Below are 21504 nucleotides of genomic sequence, written 5' to 3' on the forward strand. Positions count from 1 at the left end.
CATAAACAAGCCTTCCTCAATTTGGTTTAAACTTGACCTATATTTTTAATCAGTCGTTCCTGTGAGACCTTCCAGCTCGGCATTTGCGTCATTCGGCCGGAAATTTATTTAAATAATCCAAAACATCAGATTTCTGGAAGGGTACTTTGCGGGGTGTTTTCGTACTTGGAGAGTTCGGAACGGTACAAATAGGATCGATGATTTGATTGTAGAGGAAGGTAACGAGAAAGTTTCGGTTCGGGCCGGAGTCGAGCGTCATGAACTAATGAGGGCCGAAGTGCCAGGGCGAAGGGAAAAAATTGGTGACTGGTGACGGCATTTTCTATAAAAAAAAAAAGAAAAAAAAATAGTGCACGCGATATAATAAGAAAGATGAAAAATATGGTAAAAGGCTAACGAGGCAGATATCGTTTCCTGATCGATAGAAAGACGACTTGCGTTGTACCGTAGAATCAGCGTCGAGTAAAACGCATTGTCGAGCGTCGGCGTCGGCGTCGGTGGGAAGATGGCCTAGACGCGGCGGCTGTAGCTCCACACTGACCGCAGCGAGCAGTATTTCGAACTACAACATGAGTATTCGCCGCGTGACTGAAATAGATTTGTGTTTATTTTTGAACTAGATTTGTTGATATGTGTAAGTACGATTGTGCGGTTAGCTAACGGATAAACTTGTGAATGTGCCCAGGGGGTGCATGTTTCGCCAAGACCAAGAGTGCAGCATCCTCGTCCGCTTCAGGCTTCCGTACCGCACAGCTTGCCGAAAGGGGGCGAACACCTGCTAGAGGAACCCATGCGTGTTTGGTTCCGTCTATATTAAGCGAACATTCCACCGCACAGCATGGCCTCGGTCGCCGCTTGGCTGCCTTTCGCGCGGGCGGCGGCCATCGGATGGGTTCCCATAGCCACCCATCCGCTACCACCGCCTCCCATACCCAAAGACCGCCGGAAGACCGACGACGAGAAACTCCTCATCAATGTGTCCGGAAGGCGGTTCGAGACATGGAGAAACACATTGGAGAAATATCCAGATACTCTGCTTGGTTCCAACGAACGTGAGTTCTTTTACGACGAAGACGTCAAAGAGTACTTCTTTGACCGTGACCCTGACATTTTCCGCCACATACTGAACTATTACCGGACCGGAAAGCTTCACTATCCAAAGCATGAATGCTTGACCAGCTACGACGAAGAGCTGGCGTTCTTCGGAATTCTTCCAGATGTTATCGGTGACTGCTGCTACGAGGATTATAGGGACCGAAAGCGCGAAAACGCAGAACGACTCATGGACGACAAATTGTCGGAAAATGGAGACCAACATTTACAACAACTCACGAATATTCGGCAGAAGATGTGGAGAGCTTTTGAAAACCCTCACACGTCGACAGCTGCTCTGGTATTTTATTACGTTACCGGGTTCTTCATCGCCGTTTCAGTTATGGCCAATGTCGTGGAAACGGTACCTTGCGGAAGTAGGCCCGGAGGTGCAGGCTCTCTCCCATGCGGTGAGAGATATAAAATAGTATTTTTCTGCCTAGACACTGCTTGCGTAATGATATTCACCGCAGAATATCTCTTACGAATGTTTGCAGCACCGAATAGGTATAAATTTGTGCGATCTGTGATGAGTATTATAGATGTTGTGGCAATTTTGCCGTACTACATCGGACTGGGTATCACTGACAATGACGACGTTTCCGGGGCTTTTGTTACCTTAAGAGTATTTCGAGTGTTTCGTATTTTTAAGTTTTCAAGACATTCACAGGGTCTTAGAATCTTGGGTTACACGCTTAAATCCTGCGCTTCCGAGCTCGGCTTTTTAGTATTTTCCCTAGCCATGGCCATCATCATTTTCGCCACTGTTATGTTCTACGCTGAGAAAAACGAAGGGAAAACCTTCACCTCGATTCCAGCAGCTTTCTGGTACACCATCGTGACGATGACGACTTTGGGGTAAGTCTCCCGAATTTATTTTTATAATTAGATATTACTTTGATATAAATGCTTCACATGTAGCGTCTCGTAAATATATTTATGTACGACGTACCTACAAAATTGCGCGATTGCTGGCGTCATCCTCGGTAAATATTTTTTACCAGATTCATGTTCACAACGTTTCGAGCTTATTGCGGACACGTCCGAGTTCGCGAAGAGGACAACTTAAGTCGTGCGAGGGGACAATTGAATAATCCTTCGTGAGAAATATTAGCTCAGTGAGTACGCATGCACAGCGATAAGTTTCTATTTATATTGCTCCATAAACGAATTTTTCTACCGGCTACCAATAAAAGGGGTCGAGTCTCCGATTGAGTAAAAAATTTCGAAGCAATTTCGACCGCAGAAGTGCCCTAAGCACTAAATATAACTCGCCAATTTATCCGGAAATTCTGGAAAAAGCAGTCTTAAAATCGCGAAAATCTCAACAGGGCCGTACTAGAAAAAATCCCCATGCCAAACATCCTTATCTCAGAAACACTGCATTATCGCCTTCCGAAGAAGATGTTCAGTTTAATAGAACAGCTATCACTTAATTCGAAAACACAAACTGGTAGGTAATTAATAAAGCACCGTACATAGATTATGAGCCCCGGGGGTGATTACTGGCTTGATACACATCATTAATGAACGGTTGGAAGAATTGAAATATTTGTCCAACGCGTGTCACGTTTACGTTTCACCAGCAAACGTGTAGCTTCCTTGTTGAAAGGCTAAAATAAATGCAAATATTGATAGCAATTGTGTTGCAAGTCTTGCTTTAGGTAGCTGCGCTCCGCCCATTCCTTGAAATTAACTGGAATTACTAAATCTTGAACAATCTCGCTGATTCTTTGATGAGATAGCCGTCCGATTCTAATATAGCACGCTCACTTGGTGGGTGTACCGACCTCCACCACATCACGGGTTCCTCGGAGCCTAAAGCCGGAACTTACGCAACAAGACCGAAACCGGTCTAATCTTGGTCTTGCTTTGCTCATTCGTACTCAACCCCCGATTCTACATCTTTTGTCTCTCTTTTACTCGAGTTATTGTCTTTTCCCTGAGGTAAACATCTAGAGAGAGTTTTCACACGACGATCTTCCTCTTGGAAGGTGGGGTTGCAGTTCGTGAAAGTTCCTTACAAGTCCGGAGTCGATAAAATTACCGTCAATTTAAAACTCTTCGCTGCCTTGGACCTCCCTCACTGTCGCTGACCTACCTCACTGCCTTCGACCTACCTCACCGCCTTGGCCAGTCTCCGCACATGTGGTCAGAGCATCCGGAACAATTTTCATTGGACAACCACACGAAGACGTGCGAAAATATTTCGAATCTACTTAAGAGACGGTGAAAGAGACACTGTCGATTTAGTGTACCTGCCCAAGCGCGTGTAAATCACTAAGGGTTTTGTCAAAAAGTTCGTCGCATTTCTGTCAATGGATTCAGGGCTTGAACTAGTTGTTAGCCGGTTGTAATTCGTCTGGATCTCAAGTAATTGTTGTCACAAATCATCTTTTACATTGGAGCATGAACTGCCAATTATCTGATAGCAAGGGAACCCGTTCCGCTGGGTCCTCCGTCCCGGTGTTAAAACCATCTATCAGAGTTTCGCTCTCTGTTAAACTCATCGTGTGAACGCATCATCCTTTAGACATGTTTGGAGAGGAAATTCATTCGAATTTATTTTAAGCTCTCTATTTCAGAATTCCATCCAAAACAAATGTAAAAACAAATCCCCTAGGCCGAATTCCGACCATAAACTCTGTACGGATACTACCTACATTCAAAGCCAGTCTGTATACAAGTGTGGGAGCTCAGAGTCTGAATATGTGAGCGCAATGGGGCCAACCAACAGAAGTCATGTTGATAAACATTAAACTCGAAATTTAATTAGAATTAAAATAACAACAACAATTTTAGAGGATTTAATTCGTGGAAAACGTAGGTTAATGAATTGGAGAGGAAATGACCCACGCTCGGTGAGCCGATAAAATTGGTGGGTATTTGAGGGATTGCTCTTTGATGACCTTTAAATAAGTTTTATAGTCGCACATAAAATAAGCAGTCTGTGCTCAAACGTTTAAATGAATGTTTTATAAACAATTTTTGAAAATTGAGATTGGATCGGCGATATTGTTTATCGCCTTTTTACTAGCGTTCAAGCATTCGCGAATGTTTACACGACCATTTGTTCCAAGTAGCTCGACGATTTTTCCACAATTTCAAAAAGTTGCGATTTCGAATCGATGTGCATAATCTTGGCAAACTAAACCGTTCTGAGTAATAAACGCCCGACGAATGACACGCTCAATAATGCTTTCTACTTTTATATCCAGAAACGTGGATATTGAGCGACTTCGCCATCTGGAATGAAACGGAAAAGGGTGACCGAAAAAAGCTATTTACTCCAACCTATTTATAAAATAAAATATGGATAGCCGAATTACTTCCAATTGATAATAAATTTCTGACGCCCTGCCAAAACAATGCGCAAAATGCTTCTCGCATGTTGTTGAAAGCACTTACGCCACGTGTTTTTCACATGGAACTCATCAGGGAATCCGTGCACATATGTATGATCAGGGGGATTTTACAGTTGATAAACACAAACATTTATATTTAACGTGTAGTTGAAAAGGAAAAGTTATCGAAATATCGAAGATCTCAGCAGCTTGTCCTCATATGGTCGAACTGAAGTCATTGTCGACGGCAGGCGTCTCGAGCCATAGTCGGGTCCGCTGTTCTGCCGCTGCGAGGCCTGCGACCTTCTCCGGCAGATCCAGCATTGGAAAGGTCGGAAAAGTAACATCTGCTAGAAGTAACTGATTCATCTACGCGCCTTTTTGAGGCACAGGTGGCCTAAACGGGGTCCTTGGATTCTTTCGTAGATTGGTCCAAAATTTTCTAATTAAGGAACTCTCTTGATGAAATTTCGAATGAGCTGATCTGATATTTTTCCGACTGCTTCTAATTATAGAACACGCTTGCGGGTCATTTTAAACGATCGAAGCTGATGACTCACTGATGATGATGTATGGGCGATTAAAGGACGTTGAAATCGTAATGAGAAGTCTCCTTATGGGTGTATGCGACGAATTACATGTTCAATTTTAGAAAGCTGCGCCTGAGAAAAGCCTCGCACTACCATATCGATGGGCTCCAATTAATACGTCAAATTGTAGAAAATCAATATCACGAGAAGTGCGTACGTGAATACAACGGACGATACGTGACACTCACGTATTTTTCATTTAGAATGAGGCAATAGTGTTGAATACAAAGTAAGAGCTCTTTCAGTCGAAAATAGCGTCGCGTGTATTAATTTAATCCTCTATAAGTAATATTCTTGCTGACTTCGCGTTATTAAAAAATTCTATAAAATTAAGTTGTGAGATATTGATTTATTTTGAAAACCACGAAAAACATGTTCTTTGTCACACGAACGCTGAAAATATCTTGGGCAAAGAGAAGGAATTACGTGCCGAATTTTTTTTTTTTTTTGAAATGCTGAAAATTGGTTTTCTTTCTCGATTCCTCCTGTATCTCCAAAGTATCTAAACGCCCTTTCCGTGCACTCTCCGATTCTTCCATTATGCCATTAAATTAAAGACAAACTTCTCCGCCTCATACAAATTTCCCAATTATCCGTCCCTAAACAGTTTGAATTTTCAAAAGCATCCATTGACGCTCCATTGCGTTCCTTAATTCGGTTGTAACACACACATGCGCACAATCGGAATCTTTGTAGTGTCCATTGTTCGTAGAGATCGAGCCAACAGATCCTCCCTCGGAACTGATATGCACAGTCAACACCAGAGTTATTTGTAGTTCTACTTTCTTGTGGAAGGACACTATGGATTTACAGTAAGATAAAACTTCCCATTGATTCGGCCCAATGATCAATCATCACGACCTATCCCTTTCGATATGTTTCGGCCAAACCACTACAGCACTCCGTCAAGATTTTTTTTATGTAGCGTCCGCTCCTAAGCCCCCCTCGTCATGGTAATGGTAGAGGTTTGTTAGAGAATGTGGTCTAGCGAAATCCCTGAAGTGGTTCTCCAACTCCATGTTCGAGCACACCAGTAGTATATGTCACTTGAGAGTTACTGATTTCAGTTGTCAATCTGATCGGAAATTATTGCAAAAATTTCTCCGAAAAATTTCGCTCATTTCATACCTAAAAACTTAAGTCCGATGAGGGACACGAATTTTAAAATATATATATTATTTTATTTAAAAAATAAGTGTAATAATTTCTTGGCATTGTTATGTCTACCAAGGCAGTACAGATACATGTAGACGGATTGTTGGATTGGATAAAAAAAACAAATTTCCTATAAAGCAAAAATCACACAGAGCCTCAATGAGCTTAAAAATTAAATCGGTACCCGGTCCATACCTGAAAAAGTTGTGGATTAGAGCTTGTCCCGTCAACTCGACTTTCAAGAGGACCATCATGGAAAACGGTTTATTTTCCCGCTTTTATGTTGCCTAAACAGACTTTTGTGCTTATGAAAAACAGGTCAAACTGTACTCTCCTAACAATTGTTTGTTTTGAAGAATTGCCGCTGCCTTATTAGCATTTTTTTTATCATTTTAGACGCTGACATCTTTTATTTCTTTCTTTTATTCCACGTACGGATTTGGAGAAATTTCCGCAGGGTTTAATCTATTATATTCCAGCCACATAAATTTTCCGTAGTCTTATGCCTCATGGTGAATTATTCTCGACTTTTATGCCTTAAAGAATGATGTATTATATTTCAAAGGTGGTTTACTAGTTTTACGATTTACGCCTTGCACCTACACTTAATCTGCTTCAAACACTGAATCAGGAAGTGAAGAAGATTAATACTCGTTTATCGTGAGGAGTCAAAAACAAGATAATTTTCTCCACAATTTTTTTTTCAGTTTGAAAGGAGGAACAGAATATATATCCTTTGTTTCTCATAAATTTATCTCTTTTTCATTTCTATCTATTTCCCTCTCTCTCTCTCTTTCTGTCTTTTTCTCATTCTGCTTTTCCAAAATTGTTTTTATTGACACCGAGATGTCACAAAAACAAGATGATCTCACGTGATTTCATGATTACGTCATCAGTGTATATGTAATGGATGGCGTAATTAAATATTGCTGTGTTGCATCCTCTCGTTAGGAAACAAATTTGCAATAACTGCAATTATTCCAATGTGTTATTTATTGCTGGCGTTAAAAATGATGGGTAAATTTCCGGGCTTTCCCGCTCTTGATTCGATATTAAATTTCCACATGATTAATCAAAATTAAATTGAAAAAAAATATTACTGTTCATCGGTGGAGAAAGAGAAGTGAAACGTTTGTTGACAGGAAACTCTTTGTTCCCAATGGCTCGGTATATGTGAAATATGCAAACGAGTATAAAATAAAAATAGAAAAATATAAGTAAATAAATTACTCACAAAAGCAGAGCCATTAGGCAGCTCTTTGTATCATAACTTGAAAACAGACATTATAATGCTTTGCCTTTGAACGATGTTTTTCTGTCCAGGAAGATCAAGAAATCTACTGCCAGGAATTCTGCGAAAACAAACATATCACAGAAACATTATATGTACAACCCATTGGTCCTAATCGCGGTGCCCTTGAGCTACTTTTTGGGCACATTCTAAACAAAATTTGCATTTAAACAGATCACCGGGCACGTTTCAACATTCATACATATATCATCGAAAACAAACGTATCCCTTCGGGGATTCATAAAAAAATCGAGTAGGTATTCATTGTGCTGTCTGGAATCCTAATATCCTCAAAGAGCCGGTTTTACATAATAGCCGTAAAGAGCCGTAACTGCCAAGTGGTAGAGAATGGAAATTTGCCAAACTCACCTATATTAACGAAAACGGTTCTAGAATTTAACATACATTATCAGTTAAATTGAACTCTAGTATTAACTTAAAATGCCTAAGTAATTTCTATCATGCCCCCTTTTATTGGCATGACAGGAGAAATGCTTTCGGGAAAACTGAAATGGTATTTTTCTGCGATTGCACGTCGCCCGTGTTTCTCCTACACCACAGGCCTGCGCGGTTTATTATTTATTGTTCAGTGATTGGTGTTAGACTCAGTGACAGTGCAATAGGAATGAGGTTCTTCGGTGGTTGACCATTTCAAACAATCTCAGTTGAAAACAGCTAAAAGTCACTAGGTTTTCTTTCAGTGCATTTGAATGGCGTTCTGGATGGAATTACCTGGACATCGTTTGAATTATGAAGAAAAATATCGGAACTAATTTCGAATAAGACCCATGCCAAGAACCCCGTCTAAGTAATAACGACTTTCCCTAATAACACATCGCGTTTTATGCATAGCACCCCTGAATATTTCCAGTTGATAATATTATTGTAATAGAATATGCAGAGCCACCCCATACCTGGTACAAATAAATCTAGAGCGTTGTGGGGCTTAGTTTTGAGAATCCCCTACGTAATTTCAATAACTAAAATTCCAGGTCTTGAAAAGCGTTTTCAACACGTTGCAATCTATAAATCACGCTTATCAATTTCCATCGTATACGAGACAAATAAATGGATATACCGAATTGTAATGATTATTACAAGTGAAATAATTACTTTTGAGCCACTAAACCGGTGCGCTCAATTTCAGTTATTAACTTAATGAGTTAACTTTCATTGGACAATACATATATGAACTTTACATGAATGGCTCTAATCTACGATCTAATTTAGCCCTTGATTTAACGGAAGGCGGAATGGCTACAGGGAATGTGAAATTCTGTAGGTAATAAAACTACAATTTGTGTCATTAGATACCGCTTTAGTCGGAGGTGTTGGCCGATCCAACCAACGCAAATGATTTCATAGTCGAAATCGAATTTTTTTTAATACCGTTATTGATTAACAATGTAAATAAATTAAATCGAAAGTAGTGTTTACGTAAAACGTTAAATTTAATTAATCGCCTGGATTGTAATAATAATCATAGTAATAAATAAGCAAATGGCAATATTCCTTTGGTAGAGGTGACACATGTGTATTTAGTTCGCTTCAGCGATATAATATCATCAATGTAACCCATACGACAGCTCCATTGTATTTATCCAGCTAATATTAGCCCAATGTTGAAAGAACTAGGGGACTAATATGATTTATGTAGGCTAATATTTGCGCTTCCACAATAATTGCACAGGCATAATTATTTGACAAGTTTACCTTCTATGGTTGTTTGTCGAGCAATAATGAAAATAATCAATCTACTGGAAAACGATTTTAGTAAACACTGTTCTAAATGAGTTAATTAGTGCCCATAACATGAGAATAGATTTAACTTTCCTTTGTATATTATTCAATGAAGTTGTCTCGGCGAAGAAAAGACTTCGGCGTTTCTTTTTCGGAAACGAGGTTGTAAATTTCCAGGTATATTTTGTTAAAGGTTTTCCACTCCATGATGAGCCGCATCGATGTTTTATTATGCATTATTTCTCAGCCATGTCGCTCTTTTATCCATTAGGTATACAACGTGCGATTAAATAAGTGTCCGACATTTAACAGGGTGATTTTCCAAGTAGTTTTAAGATGGAATGTGCGTCCTAGATCGTTCAATGTTCAAAATGTGTGGTATCCAGGTCGAGAAAATGAATCATACATTCTCTGATACGTCTCGATCTCTTCTGGCTAATTTTACGAAATTTCGTAGCCGGGATTTTTTTGGGATGAGGAAGTCACATCCATCAACGATTTTTACGACTCGTAGACAACTGAAACTTTTTTGCGCCGCACTGTATGTCACTTTCGAGCTGAAAAATCTTTCTGCCTTACCTGCTTGAAAATACCTATACGCCAGTGCCGTCGCTGCAGGCAACGGTTTCCGGGGAAAACGCATCTAAAGCTGATCGTGCATGCTAATGATTCAAAAGCCCTCAAATCATTTATTTATCATATTTTTTATCCACAGAAAATAACAAACAATTACGGCAATTGTCACGAAACTTATAGGTTAAGTTCGTAAGTGTCAGTTCACTTCAACTTCCTTTTGTTTTCACAGCCCACTTTTTTCAAATTGTTTTCTTTCGGGAACGAGCCGAGTAAAAAATAGATCGCTTGTGGCGCCATCTAGAAGATACAAACAAATCTAAAATACACTTAAAAATAAATAAAACCGCGTAAAATTAGCTAGAACAGATCGTAGGATATCGATGAGTGTTTGATGAATTTTTTCGATTTTGCTAGCCCGTATCCTGAAAACTAAACAGGCTAGGACACATGCTTATAAGAACTTTCCACCATAAAACTGCTTTAAAAACAATCCTGTGAAATATCGGACACCTTGTTCAATAACACCCTGTATAGGCGATTTAAAAAAAATTTCTTCAACATCATCACTTAGTGTTGTCTGAGTGGTCCTCTGCCGAGTAATTGTTGACCGTTACTACACTCCCGTGTTATGAACGAATACTGAAATCTCGGCTAAGGGGCTCGGATGGGCAGGAAAATAATGCTTCTAACTATAAACTGTTACGTCTTTCGCTATTTCCTTAATAACATTACCCCCAATCAAGAAGACAAATATACTCTCATAATAGACCAGACCTTCCTACCAAAAGGATCTTTTTTGGCATATCCTTACTAAGTTTCGAGAGGCAAGAGTGTATCATCTCTGCAATATATCTGGTTGAGACATGCATTTTTCTCTCTGTTCTCTTTGTAATATCCAGAATTCTAGAGATATATAGTGCAACATTAAGAGCATCTCTATTTTATTTGAGCAACTCTACATCCCCTTCATTTCCCCTTACTGTTATTAAGTTTCAGTTCACCTTTGAAACACACATAACAGGAGGTATAATAGAGCATGCAGCAATAGCTCTGGAATTAATTTAAATTTCTCCATAAACTGATCATTGAATTTCGGCTATTTCGGAAACACCCCTAGGACTTTTTCGGGGGAGTGCCGTTAAATGTATTTCTATATAAGATAAATTCCAATCAGCGTGGCTCCCAAAATTTAGCCATTTATGATAATTTATCATCCGATGTGGATTCGCTTTGTCGCCGTCAATTGTAGTAATTATTCATAATTACACGGCCACCGGGACCCACATATGCATATTTCAGAAGATGGTAGCAGGAGTATGAATTTCGGTTAAATAAATTCTTTAGAGGCCAATGACGAAAACAAAATCACTGCATTTGGGTGACATCGTGGGCATTAAATGTGGGAGGTCGCACTCTATGGAATTGCAAACAGACCTCAGAATCTTTTGGAACTCAGACTACTGGAGCTCATTAGCTCAGATAGTTGGACATGTAACGGCCTGTAGTGGCCCATCTTCATCAGCACTATTTCTCACTCAGCTGCAATCTTCAACCCTCTGCTACTCTGAGCCAATTCCTGCTAAATCGATCATTTTTTAGGTTTCTGCTCCGATCAAATTAGTTAGAAACACCTTAATTAATGGCCTAATCGGTGCCATACCCATGGAATTACAATTCAGTTCAACGACTGTTTCACATATGTTACACGTATTCCGTTATGCCACGTCCTCAGTCGGAAGTTTTTAAAATACTTTTACCATTAAAGGCACTATTTTGACAGGTGCTTTTAAGAAAGAGACAAGTTTGTTGAGGAAGAGTACTTTAAGCTCTTAGTTCAATACGAAAACTTGCACACTTTAAGGAGCTACACTGCTAACTCAGAATTCAGTTACACAGTTTTTGCTTGCTTATTCGCGACAGTGGTTCATTGATGGCGCTATCAAGTCGAAATTGGAATAATAAAGTTTGGTAATTTTGGCGAAAAGTTGAATTTCGAAAATTCCGGCTCCGACCCTGTTCGATTTAAAAAACACAAACGTGTGATATTTCGATTTTAGGGCGTACGACGAACACACAGGTGCATTAAACCGTTCAATGCAGTGTCATTATTCTGATTTGCATTCGGCAGTAAAAGGCGGCACTAAACTTGCATGTTTTAGCCTTATTTATTTAATTCTGATTTTCTTTTGTACAATATATCAGCCTTAGATTTAAATCACATCAAATTTAAATAATTCATATTAATGCTGACTCGGGGCATACGTCTGTTAATTTGCATTTGATGGAAATTGTGCATATTAACATTTCAATAGGCATGCAACTGACCTTTGGCCGTATCGAGGTTCAACGGGGGAAAAAGAAGAAAAAGCCTCCATGGCTCCAGAAGCTCGATCCGCGATCAATGTCGGCCCCACGTCACTCCGCTGAATTTTTCCGAAAATTTCCAAGCCATCTTTGACCACTTTGAAGTTTCGACCGCCGATATCTCGGAAACGCGCGGAGCAATCGGCCGAGAGTTACGTGATCATTGGGAAATTTGTTTTAATTAAAAAATGTTTAATTACGCCACGGATTTCCTAATAATAGGTCAAATTTCCATTTTCCTCTACCCGCTATTCACACAAACAAGCGCAAGGACTGATTTTCCGTTATTATTTTTCGCGATATCGATTTGAAAATTGAGAACCCTTACGTTGTCTTCATCAACGTCAAGTCTAAGAGATGTTTCCAGTTGAAATCAATTTGTGGCCTTTATTGGTCATTAAAAGATATCTCCATTAACAAGATCATAATATTGATCTGTCTGTCTCCTATTTTGGCATGCCGAAATATTTAAAGTGCAATTAACGCTTGGCCTAGTTTTGAGCTTCTTCCATTAGATCTTTTCGATTTCGAACAATGTGTGTTTGTTAAATTGTTGTTTTCCTTCATAACCGCAACGCTCACTTATCATTTCCTCCATTATTCATATCGCGTGACACGTGTTGTCCTAAATGTATAAGATTTGTATAAAACATTAACGAGCTTATGTAAAAAAATGCCTCCTCTCTATGTATCTCTCTATGTACATCTCGAAAAAATCCTTCTTTGTGTCTGTGGCCGCGTCGCAGTGCTGCGGAGAAATTCTTACCTCACAGCTAATAAGATTAACTTTAAGTAAGAAATGAATTGACGCTGCGCCCTGTATCTCCCTGGAAATTGAGCCCAGCTCTGTACCAGGTACTTTTGTCTTCGTCTCTCCCCGATGGAACAGGATACAAAGGCGAAATTATCGGATAATTGGTGTAAAACAATATTTTGCATCTCTAATGCACTCGCTCAAATTTAATGGTTTGAAAGGTGGGTACGTGAGGGGCGAAACTAAACTTCGGGAACTTCAAACGAACAAACGTAAATGCTGGCGCGCCCACATTTTTCGAGGGCTTCAAACGGGCCTTGCGAAATAGACAAGTTTCCTGCTAAATCCTCAAAAAGAGTGCTCAAAGCGATCCATAAAAGTTCACAGTATGTAATCTTACGATGGAAAAGCACTGGCCCTCTGCCGCCCAGCTCAGCCACTTATGGTCCGGTCTTGTGGTCGAGGTCGCTTTTTTTTACGTGGGTCGGTCGGACCCTTAAGGAATTTTTGTATAACAATGCACCGATTGCTGCCTTCCAGAATTGCTTTTCCTGGCTTAAGTACCTGCTTCCAACCGGCATCAAAGAGTCTGGAGGAATTCCCTGAACAATGACTGAAGCACGTTTGCTTTAATTCCCCCCATTCCTTTGAAAACGAGAATTTTCATATCAAGGTAAATTTTCCTCATTGTCTGCATCCCCAAAATGCCTTGCGGCTTCGAAGCACATCATCCGTATTCCCGCATAGCGATATTTATTAATTAATAAGCCCGTGTCGGAAATATCGAAACGCGTCAAATATCCACATACCTGACTCTAAAAATAATAACATTTGCTCACATTTGAACCTTTGCGCTATAAATAACTAACACGTCTAATAACATAAACATACGCATAATTTGCATGAGTTATGTTACTATAAATTATTTTAATTGATAGTTGCAAACAATGTAAACGGGGATGTACTGCCGCTCTATTTATTATCTTACTGCATCTGAAGCTGAGAGCGAGTATTCAGGCATTATCGCACGCGTTCGCCAACGCATGAATGAAATATCAAAAGCTGTAAGGATGACTATCAAGTGTGGATGAAACCATCAACGCGAGGATGCGTTAATTGAACATCACAATCATCAGCTTTAATTACCAAAGCAATTCTTAAGGGGGCGGGGTGGAAAACAGCCTGATTTCAGTTTTCTTTGAACACCAACTCGAACCCGTTCAGCGCGGATACGCTCTGATTGAGTGTCGCAATGTTCACAGGAACAGAAACGAAAAGAGTCGGATCGTCAGTTTTCTTGCAATTTCCACTCCTTTCCTTCATCCGTCTTCATGATCCTAGGTTTTACCGACGTCCTTGACACGATCTGTGGGATTTCCCCGTTCAAGTAATTTCTCTCCAGGAAAATTCTCAAAAAAATGTCGTTGATTGCATGTTATGAGGAACAGCCGCTTCTCCTACTATTTTGGCCTTTGGGTGCTAAAGGTCTATCATCAATTCCTCTCCCAAGAGCCTTCCGCTCGTTCCTCTGCTCGCGATGATATTTTGTCGAGTTTATTCTTACTCGCGATAATATTCATCCGGTTCTTGTTCAGGCAGCTTCTACTCTTCTTTCTGCTCAAGATGACGTATTTCTATCTGCAGGATCTAGAGATTTGGACGAATCACCGATTATCGACATGCAATAAACAAATCCAATATCTCTCCCTTATTCAAGACAACAAGTTGATTGTGGAGGTCTGTCGGTTCCTCCCTTAGCCCTATTCCGCTCCTTCCTCTGTTCGAGATCATGTCTTGCCGGCCTCTTTGCTGCTCGCGATATTGCTCATCCGGTTCTTCTTCGAACAGCTTCCACTCTTCCTTCTGCCCAACATGACATCTTCCTACCTAGAAGATTCAGAGTTCCTCCAGATTAGGAGAGACATGATGGATGATGAGTGTGACTTTCTCTGAATACTTTCACAATTCTTCTTTATTATTCTACATTTCCCTTCATATTGATCTGGTATGCACGATACTCCTTCGGATTTTTCTACTTCCACGGAGCACTCCTCGCCGATACGCGGTGCAATTCGATTGTGTTCTGGGAGGCCTTTGATTACTCAACGGCCTTCCAATTCCAGCACTCTCGGCCGAAGTCAAATCCACTCGTCTATGTGTCCCACTTTCCATCTTGAATAACAAAATTTCTGAATTCGATGATTAATTCTGACCAGTCTGTCGATATCCTTTAAACCGCTTTAAAATTAATGCGGTTTTGAGTTATTGATTTTACATCTATTTCTGCCCTGACGATCACCGATACAATACTCAAATCGGTTAACCAGATAACTTATTTTTGTTCCTAGACGAGCCGAACTGTACTTAACAACGTTATTAATCAGTACTCAATATCACATCTTTCCATTTAGTTTAGTCAACCCAACAGGGACCAATCAAATTTCGGCGCTTCCACAACACTGATTCCAATCCATCTTCATGGAAATGAGTAATTAATTTTCGGCTGATTAAAACGCTGAAACTGATGTAAGAAATACCGGAGAAATTATTGAATATTTGGCCCGACAGGCTGACGCTTCTGTGCATTCAAGGCGGCTCAAAATACATTTTATTCATTGAGTTTACTCCCGGCTCTACCCAAGGGAGATAAAATTGGAACGGTGTTAGCGGGACGGTAAATTCAATAGCCGAGACAAAGGCGGATATTGTAGTAGTTTGTAGTTTGGCCTACGGTTCATTTCAAAACGAAATTCGTAACTTGATAAAAAACGAGTGGGGGGATTCGCCCTAAAGGTCCCACACTCCATTTTAGTACTTGCTTTGAACGCTAGTTAACAGACAGACGGGCATGGGTTTATTGCCCTGGTCGCCGCTGTTCCAGCGGTGGATATCAGCGAATTACATTACATTTGCTGCTCTCGAACTGATTTACTCCTCATAGTGAATCGACCTTCTTGCAGTCCCTCGTTAACTTTGTTTCTTCCCTTATAAAGCGCATTTAGCACCGTTCAACCGAATCCTCAACGACATCTTGAAACCTTTCAGATATGGAGATATGGTACCCGCGACGATTGCAGGAAAAATCGTGGGTGGTGTGTGCTCCCTCAGCGGAGTGTTGGTGATCGCCCTTCCAGTACCAGTCATAGTATCAAATTTTAGTAGAATATATCATCAAAACCAAAGAGCCGACAAAAGGAAAGCACAAAGAGTATTGAAAATTACCTCTTTATTGTTGCCATATACCAGGCGTTCCTCTTCTAGAAAGCTCGGCTCGCACGCATCCGCATCGCAAAAGCTTCTTCGGGAGCTGCTTTCGTGAGTAAAAAGAAGGCAGCTGAAGCTCGGCTAGCTGCACAAGAATCAGGCATCGAACTAGATGATAACTATAGAGAGGAGGATATCTTCGAATTGCAGCACCACCATCTGCTCCGGTGTTTGGAGAAAACTACAGATCGAGAGTTTGTCGAGTTAGAGGTAAAAGATTATTATTGTTTTGGCGGTTATAGCTTCCGTAAAGGGGTCGGGGAAAAGGAAAATTGCTCGTGGATGTGAATCAGATATGGTTTTTGAGTGTTTCAATTTGAACTGATTTTTCTATCATTTAGGTACCCTACAATGGACACCCAAAGAGGCCAGGGTCACCGTCTCCAATGGCTAGCCCCGCTCATTCAGCTGTATCAATTGGACTCTTCCAGTCTTGTTGCGGACGATGTTGTCCGAGAAGGTACTTAATTAATAATAGCACCGAAGGGTCATAATAATATAAAGTGATTTAACCAAAATCATTAATATTGTGGAAAAAACAATAATTCACCTTCCACTGAATAGTAAAAAAAAACAGTAGGAATGGAGAGAAGGGAAATCTGGCCAGATGTGTTTCTAGCCATTGGCTTCATCAGACATATGAACGAGCAAATCCGATATGCCCGCATGCAGATGAAACGCGGGAGAGATGGGAGAGACCATTGGCGAGCTTGCAATCAACTTCCTCATATTTAAGCTCATCTTTAACTTTATTTTTCCATGATCTCCACTAAATCTTTAGTGGTTTGTTTATCCATAAATCGATTCGCTAATTATTTATTTCTGCGCAGGTATCAGCACACTTGCGGGAAATATATGCCAGCTGCGTCTACTGCTCAAGCAAACCAAACCGGCAGCGGCATGGATGGAACATACCTCGTAGAAGCGTCTTTCTAGACATATCACGAAATTGCCTTTAACAATTAAACCTTTAAGCGCGATATTCTATTATGCCCGAAACTCATTATATGGCATGATGATCACCTTCAATACAACTGAAATTTATGCTCAAAAATTTACGTCAAAACTCTAACAAAATGGGATTTCTTTAATCGAAAATACGCGTTCTGTGTAGTTTAAATTCTGCTGTTAAACGATGTCAATAAGAGAAATAATTTTCAATTTTTTGGCTGTTCTGAGGCCAATACCTGAGCAACCGTAAACGTGGAAAAAAAATCTTTTTAAAAAAATGCCCGTTTCTGGAACTTAACCGTGAGCACTTCGGTAAAAATAAAAGATACGAGGTCGGTTAGATTTGTCGTTTTAAAATTTGAAAAATTTGATTCATTTTTGAATTTGATGAAAAATCGTAAAAACCGAAATTTTGGAAAATATTTTTCATTTTTACCCATCTTACTTGGCGAGGAAATTCAAAATAATTGATGCATCACTCCAACTTCTCCTCTTCTACAGCTTGGCGGATTGGAACGTGACAAGTCAAGAATGAAATCCGGCGTTTCGACTTGCCGCAACCATCATCAACTTCATTTGTTTTATAAGCGCCATCTTTAACTTATACATTTTTCTATTCGGCTTTTTCTTCTAATTAGACCTCGTATACTTCGTTGACCCCCTTTCCATTTTGTTGGTGATTTTAATACGCTGATATGGGCACAAAAAGTAAAATAATCCGGAATTAGTGTGCGCAATGCCTCCCATTTGCATCAATAAAATCTGCGCACAACGCAGCCAATTGATATCAACTTGGCGTTCGGCCAAAATTATGCGTGTAACGTCTGCGCTGTATAGGTACTCATCGAGAGTATCCAGAATTGACTCATTTTGTGATATAATCCCGTATGGGTTCAAAATTATTAACGCGAATGAAAATTAATTTATGAGTTCCTCATAGGGCATCGCACTTGTAAATATCGAATACATTTGTCATTCGGAAGAGCCAAAGTCCATTTAGCATAACACGCAATCTCATCTTTAACTAAGCTAAGCTGTAGTGACTCTGCGTGTGGAAGGGGCTACATTCCTTTCACTTTAATGCCATTGCTACACATCCGATTAATTTTCGATTAAATTCTGGATACACTCATTTTCCTCTAGATTTTGTTCCTGTTTGTTGTTAAATAGCTGCAGGTACTTATCAAGTCCGTTGATAACAAAGGACCCTCATAAAGTCATGCCCATTTAATGACCCAATGAAAAGAGTCGATCTTGAGCTACGTTCGAGGTTTCCTGTTTTGTGTTTGTAGCATACTTAAGTAGCGTCGCATCATCGAAACGTCGATAAATGATATGAAATTTAATAAGTTTTCAGAATTTTTAATTAAAATACTAAAAAAAACCACGAAAAAGTTCGATAATTAACGTGCTGTATCTACAGAGTAATTCGTTTATTGAAACTTTGAGTAGAACTTTGAAGTGTTAAGCTTGTCAATATGTATTAGTGAGAGATATGTATGTAAGAGATACAGTGTATAAATTTAGTCTTAGTCTTCTTCTGAATTTCCAGCTACGACTAAGTAATCTGATTCAAAATGACCATTAATTAATGCTAAAATATAGAAAAAGGTAATCTAATTTTTAATATTGTAATGGTACGTAGGATGCCAACGAGGCTCCCTCCTCGTGGGTACATTAGCCAAACATTAAGCAGTCGCTTAGAGGACTCTAATAGGCAAGGATTTGGCAAACCATAGAAAATAACACTTTATTACCACTTTTAATGAAACTGGCGGGAATGACGAATGTTCGTATTTCGAAATTTCTAAATGGCTCGAGTTACTTATAGGTAGAATTGCCCCACGAACATTATTACGCGACTGTTGAGTTCGGGTTAGGCCGCTACCTATCTTATTTCGTTGCTTATTGGAAAATAGGTGCCAATTAAAAATCTAATTTTGCTAAATTTTAATGCCGGCAATACACTCACCGAAACGTTTCAGAGAGATCTCACGACAAACCTAAACCGGGCGAAACCGTGCGAATACTCAACCCGACTGTTTGCATTACACACGCCCACGTATAAGCAGGGACTTTCCGGACTCGTATAGGAATGAACTTAGTCGCCTCGCCTACCCCTGGGTTCTTTGACTCGTGCCGAAAAAACCAACTCTGTGGGGCGTTCACAAGGCGAGTGAAAACATCGTAAGACCAGCCGAGCGAGGCCAATGCGTTTTCGCCCTTGGCCGCGTTCGCATCGGTTTGGGGCGAGTGTGCTGCTGACATAAAAAGTACGAGCGCGTTTTCAAACGAGTGCGAAAGATGGTGCGGTTCAAAGGAATTTAATACCGGTTTTTACCAGGTTTCGACCATTTTTCGTCTGCATGAATCGTGGATTTTTTCTAATTTCGTTACACGTTCACTCTATTAGTTATGATTTCACATGCCCCGAAATTTCAACCTGGCAGCAGCCTCTTTCAACTTCCAAAGTCAGACTTGGTTCTCGTCAATTGTTGACCGATTTTCACATATCCCACAGCTCCCCATCCTTTCCAGGAGTGATATTATTTAAGGTTTTCAAGCCATAACGTTCTGTTCGGTCATATCTCTGGACAAAAACGTGTAAAAAATGTTGAAAATTCTACTAAAAATATTTTTTAAAACAAGGAGTGTTACAATTTGAAAAAAATTAAGTTTTGAAATAGAGGTTTCAAAATGTTCTAACGTCGAGAAGACTTAGCTTATGCATTTTTATAAGACTTACGGTTAATTTTTCCTAATTATGATTATACAGTTCATTCGTTATGCTTTTGATTGCACTTCACCGATCAGTGAGAAGACAAAATTGAGCGGTAGTGCCAGATTTAGATTACACGTTATCAGAATTGAACATCACTACAGATTCAATATTGATAATATAAAGGTAAATATTGAACTTCAGCAGGGAACAGAACTGCTTTTAGCACACGCTGTAATGTTACGTATTCTCAAATTTATCAAATGTATGTCAGCTGCCTCCTCTTCTCTTGGATGCGAAGGAATCATCGTTAAGGGTTTTTTTCGAGATTGCCCAGTGTCTCGTATTGAATTACCATGAAATTACCGATTAAGTTTTTACCGACATCCGAACATAGCTTCAAATCTAATACGTTCGACATTTCCGTACTTTGCGCATGGATGACTTTGTGCTAAACCTTTAATTCAAATTCATTTACCGGTGGCCCATACAAATCGTTCTTTTAAGAATGCGTTGCCCTTTTCGTGTATTTAAAATGCGTAAGTGGTTGTGTAATAGGAACAAAGAGGTAATGACATATATAACAATATTTCATTTTTAATTGACCAACTGAGTCATGGACCCTGCCTCATGCTACATAATGCGTAGTCTGAAACAATTTTTCAATTTACTGAAAATTATCAGAAGTGCTGAAAGCGTGGTAACACCGCGCGGCTGTGACTTCATACAAACTGTGAATTGCAACCAAAAGTACCACGAGTAAACTATAGCTGTGTTTGTTTATACATAATAGATATCAAATTATTTTTCCACTTTTTAAAGGAGTCGTAAATGTTCACTACAATTGCTAGTAGGTAGTAAGTTTCATAGCGTTAATGTTGCCAGAATTGTTGATGTCTAAAGAGGTTTCTAAGCTATACGAAAGCTCCACAAAGACCACAAGCAAATAAGCAAAATACTCATTTTTAATACGTTTTAGTTGTAACAAATATTTATGGATAAATGATGCGGTTCACCATCGGCTGACTAATCAGTGAATAGCATAAGTTGATAATTGTTAATGCAATGTTTACTAAATAATGTTAATGAGTTAATTTGTAGAAAGGATCGGAAGAGCCAAATATTTTCTCTTATATATTCTAAATTAATGGGCCCTAAAGGCGTTATTGTAGTGATATAGGTGACGTACAATACAATGACGTACAATTGAGTTATAATTAGGAAATTCAACTAAATAATAAATATGTATGTAGCTGCTGTAAAATTTAAATTAGAAGAGATACTGTACCCCGAAAGATTTATGAAACTTTAAAACTATAATTATGTTACTTGGACGATACTTTTTTGTATAGTTAGCGTTATTTCTTCATATTCTATCTTTTCAAATTTACTGTAAAACAATAAATTTTCAATAAGAATGAAGTTGGTTTAATAACGTCTATGTAACTTTAATCCCCCTCCAGCAATGAGACTGAATCTAAACATACTCACGTGTCTAGCTCAACACACATACCGCTTTAGAAACCTAGAGATTATTGGAAAGTCGGAAGATTTTTGAGAACGTTTGATATTAAGCTATTGACAAGGTCTAGTAGCTCCTGAGAAATCTTACCTGTTGAAACATTACCAAAAATACGAAGAGAAATTTAGACTAACCAAGGAAT

General features: G+C 39.4%; 1 protein-coding gene across 2 annotated transcripts; it reads left to right on the plus strand.

Annotated features, from left to right (window-relative positions):
• The first annotated feature begins 115 nt into the window (after positions 1-115).
• Shal (Potassium voltage-gated channel protein Shal) lies at positions 116-21258 on the plus strand. 2 transcript variants are annotated; one of them, XM_066302069.1, is made up of 5 exons: positions 116-1950; positions 15952-16114; positions 16168-16380; positions 16536-16630; positions 17001-21258. In XM_066302069.1, exons 1-5 carry the CDS (start codon positions 839-841, stop codon positions 17104-17106), a joined length of 1689 nt encoding a protein of 562 aa, XP_066158166.1. In that variant the 5' UTR covers positions 116-838; the 3' UTR covers positions 17107-21258. The 2 variants fall into 2 exon arrangements, with proteins under 2 accessions (XP_066158166.1, XP_066158164.1); XM_066302067.1 differs by having other exon boundaries at positions 119-1950; positions 16512-16630.
• Positions 21259-21504: the final 246 nt, after the last annotated feature.

The sequence above is a fragment of the Euwallacea fornicatus genome, chromosome 3 (assembly GCF_040115645.1).
Source record: "Euwallacea fornicatus isolate EFF26 chromosome 3, ASM4011564v1, whole genome shotgun sequence".
NCBI classification, from domain to species: Eukaryota; Metazoa; Arthropoda; class Insecta; order Coleoptera; family Curculionidae; genus Euwallacea; species Euwallacea fornicatus.

Bases quoted from the DNA above. Each gene is read 5' to 3' on its own strand.
- Shal (XM_066302067.1), top strand. From the start codon at position 839: ATGGCCTCGGTCGCCGCTTGGCTGCCTTTCGCGCGGGCGGCGGCCATC. The intron at 1,951-15,951 runs GTAAGTCTCCCG...GAAACCTTTCAG, and splicing joins GTGACGATGACGACTTTGGG to ATATGGAGATATGGTACCCG. The intron at 16,381-16,511 runs GTAAAAGATTAT...TCTATCATTTAG, and splicing joins GAGAGTTTGTCGAGTTAGAG to GTACCCTACAATGGACACCC.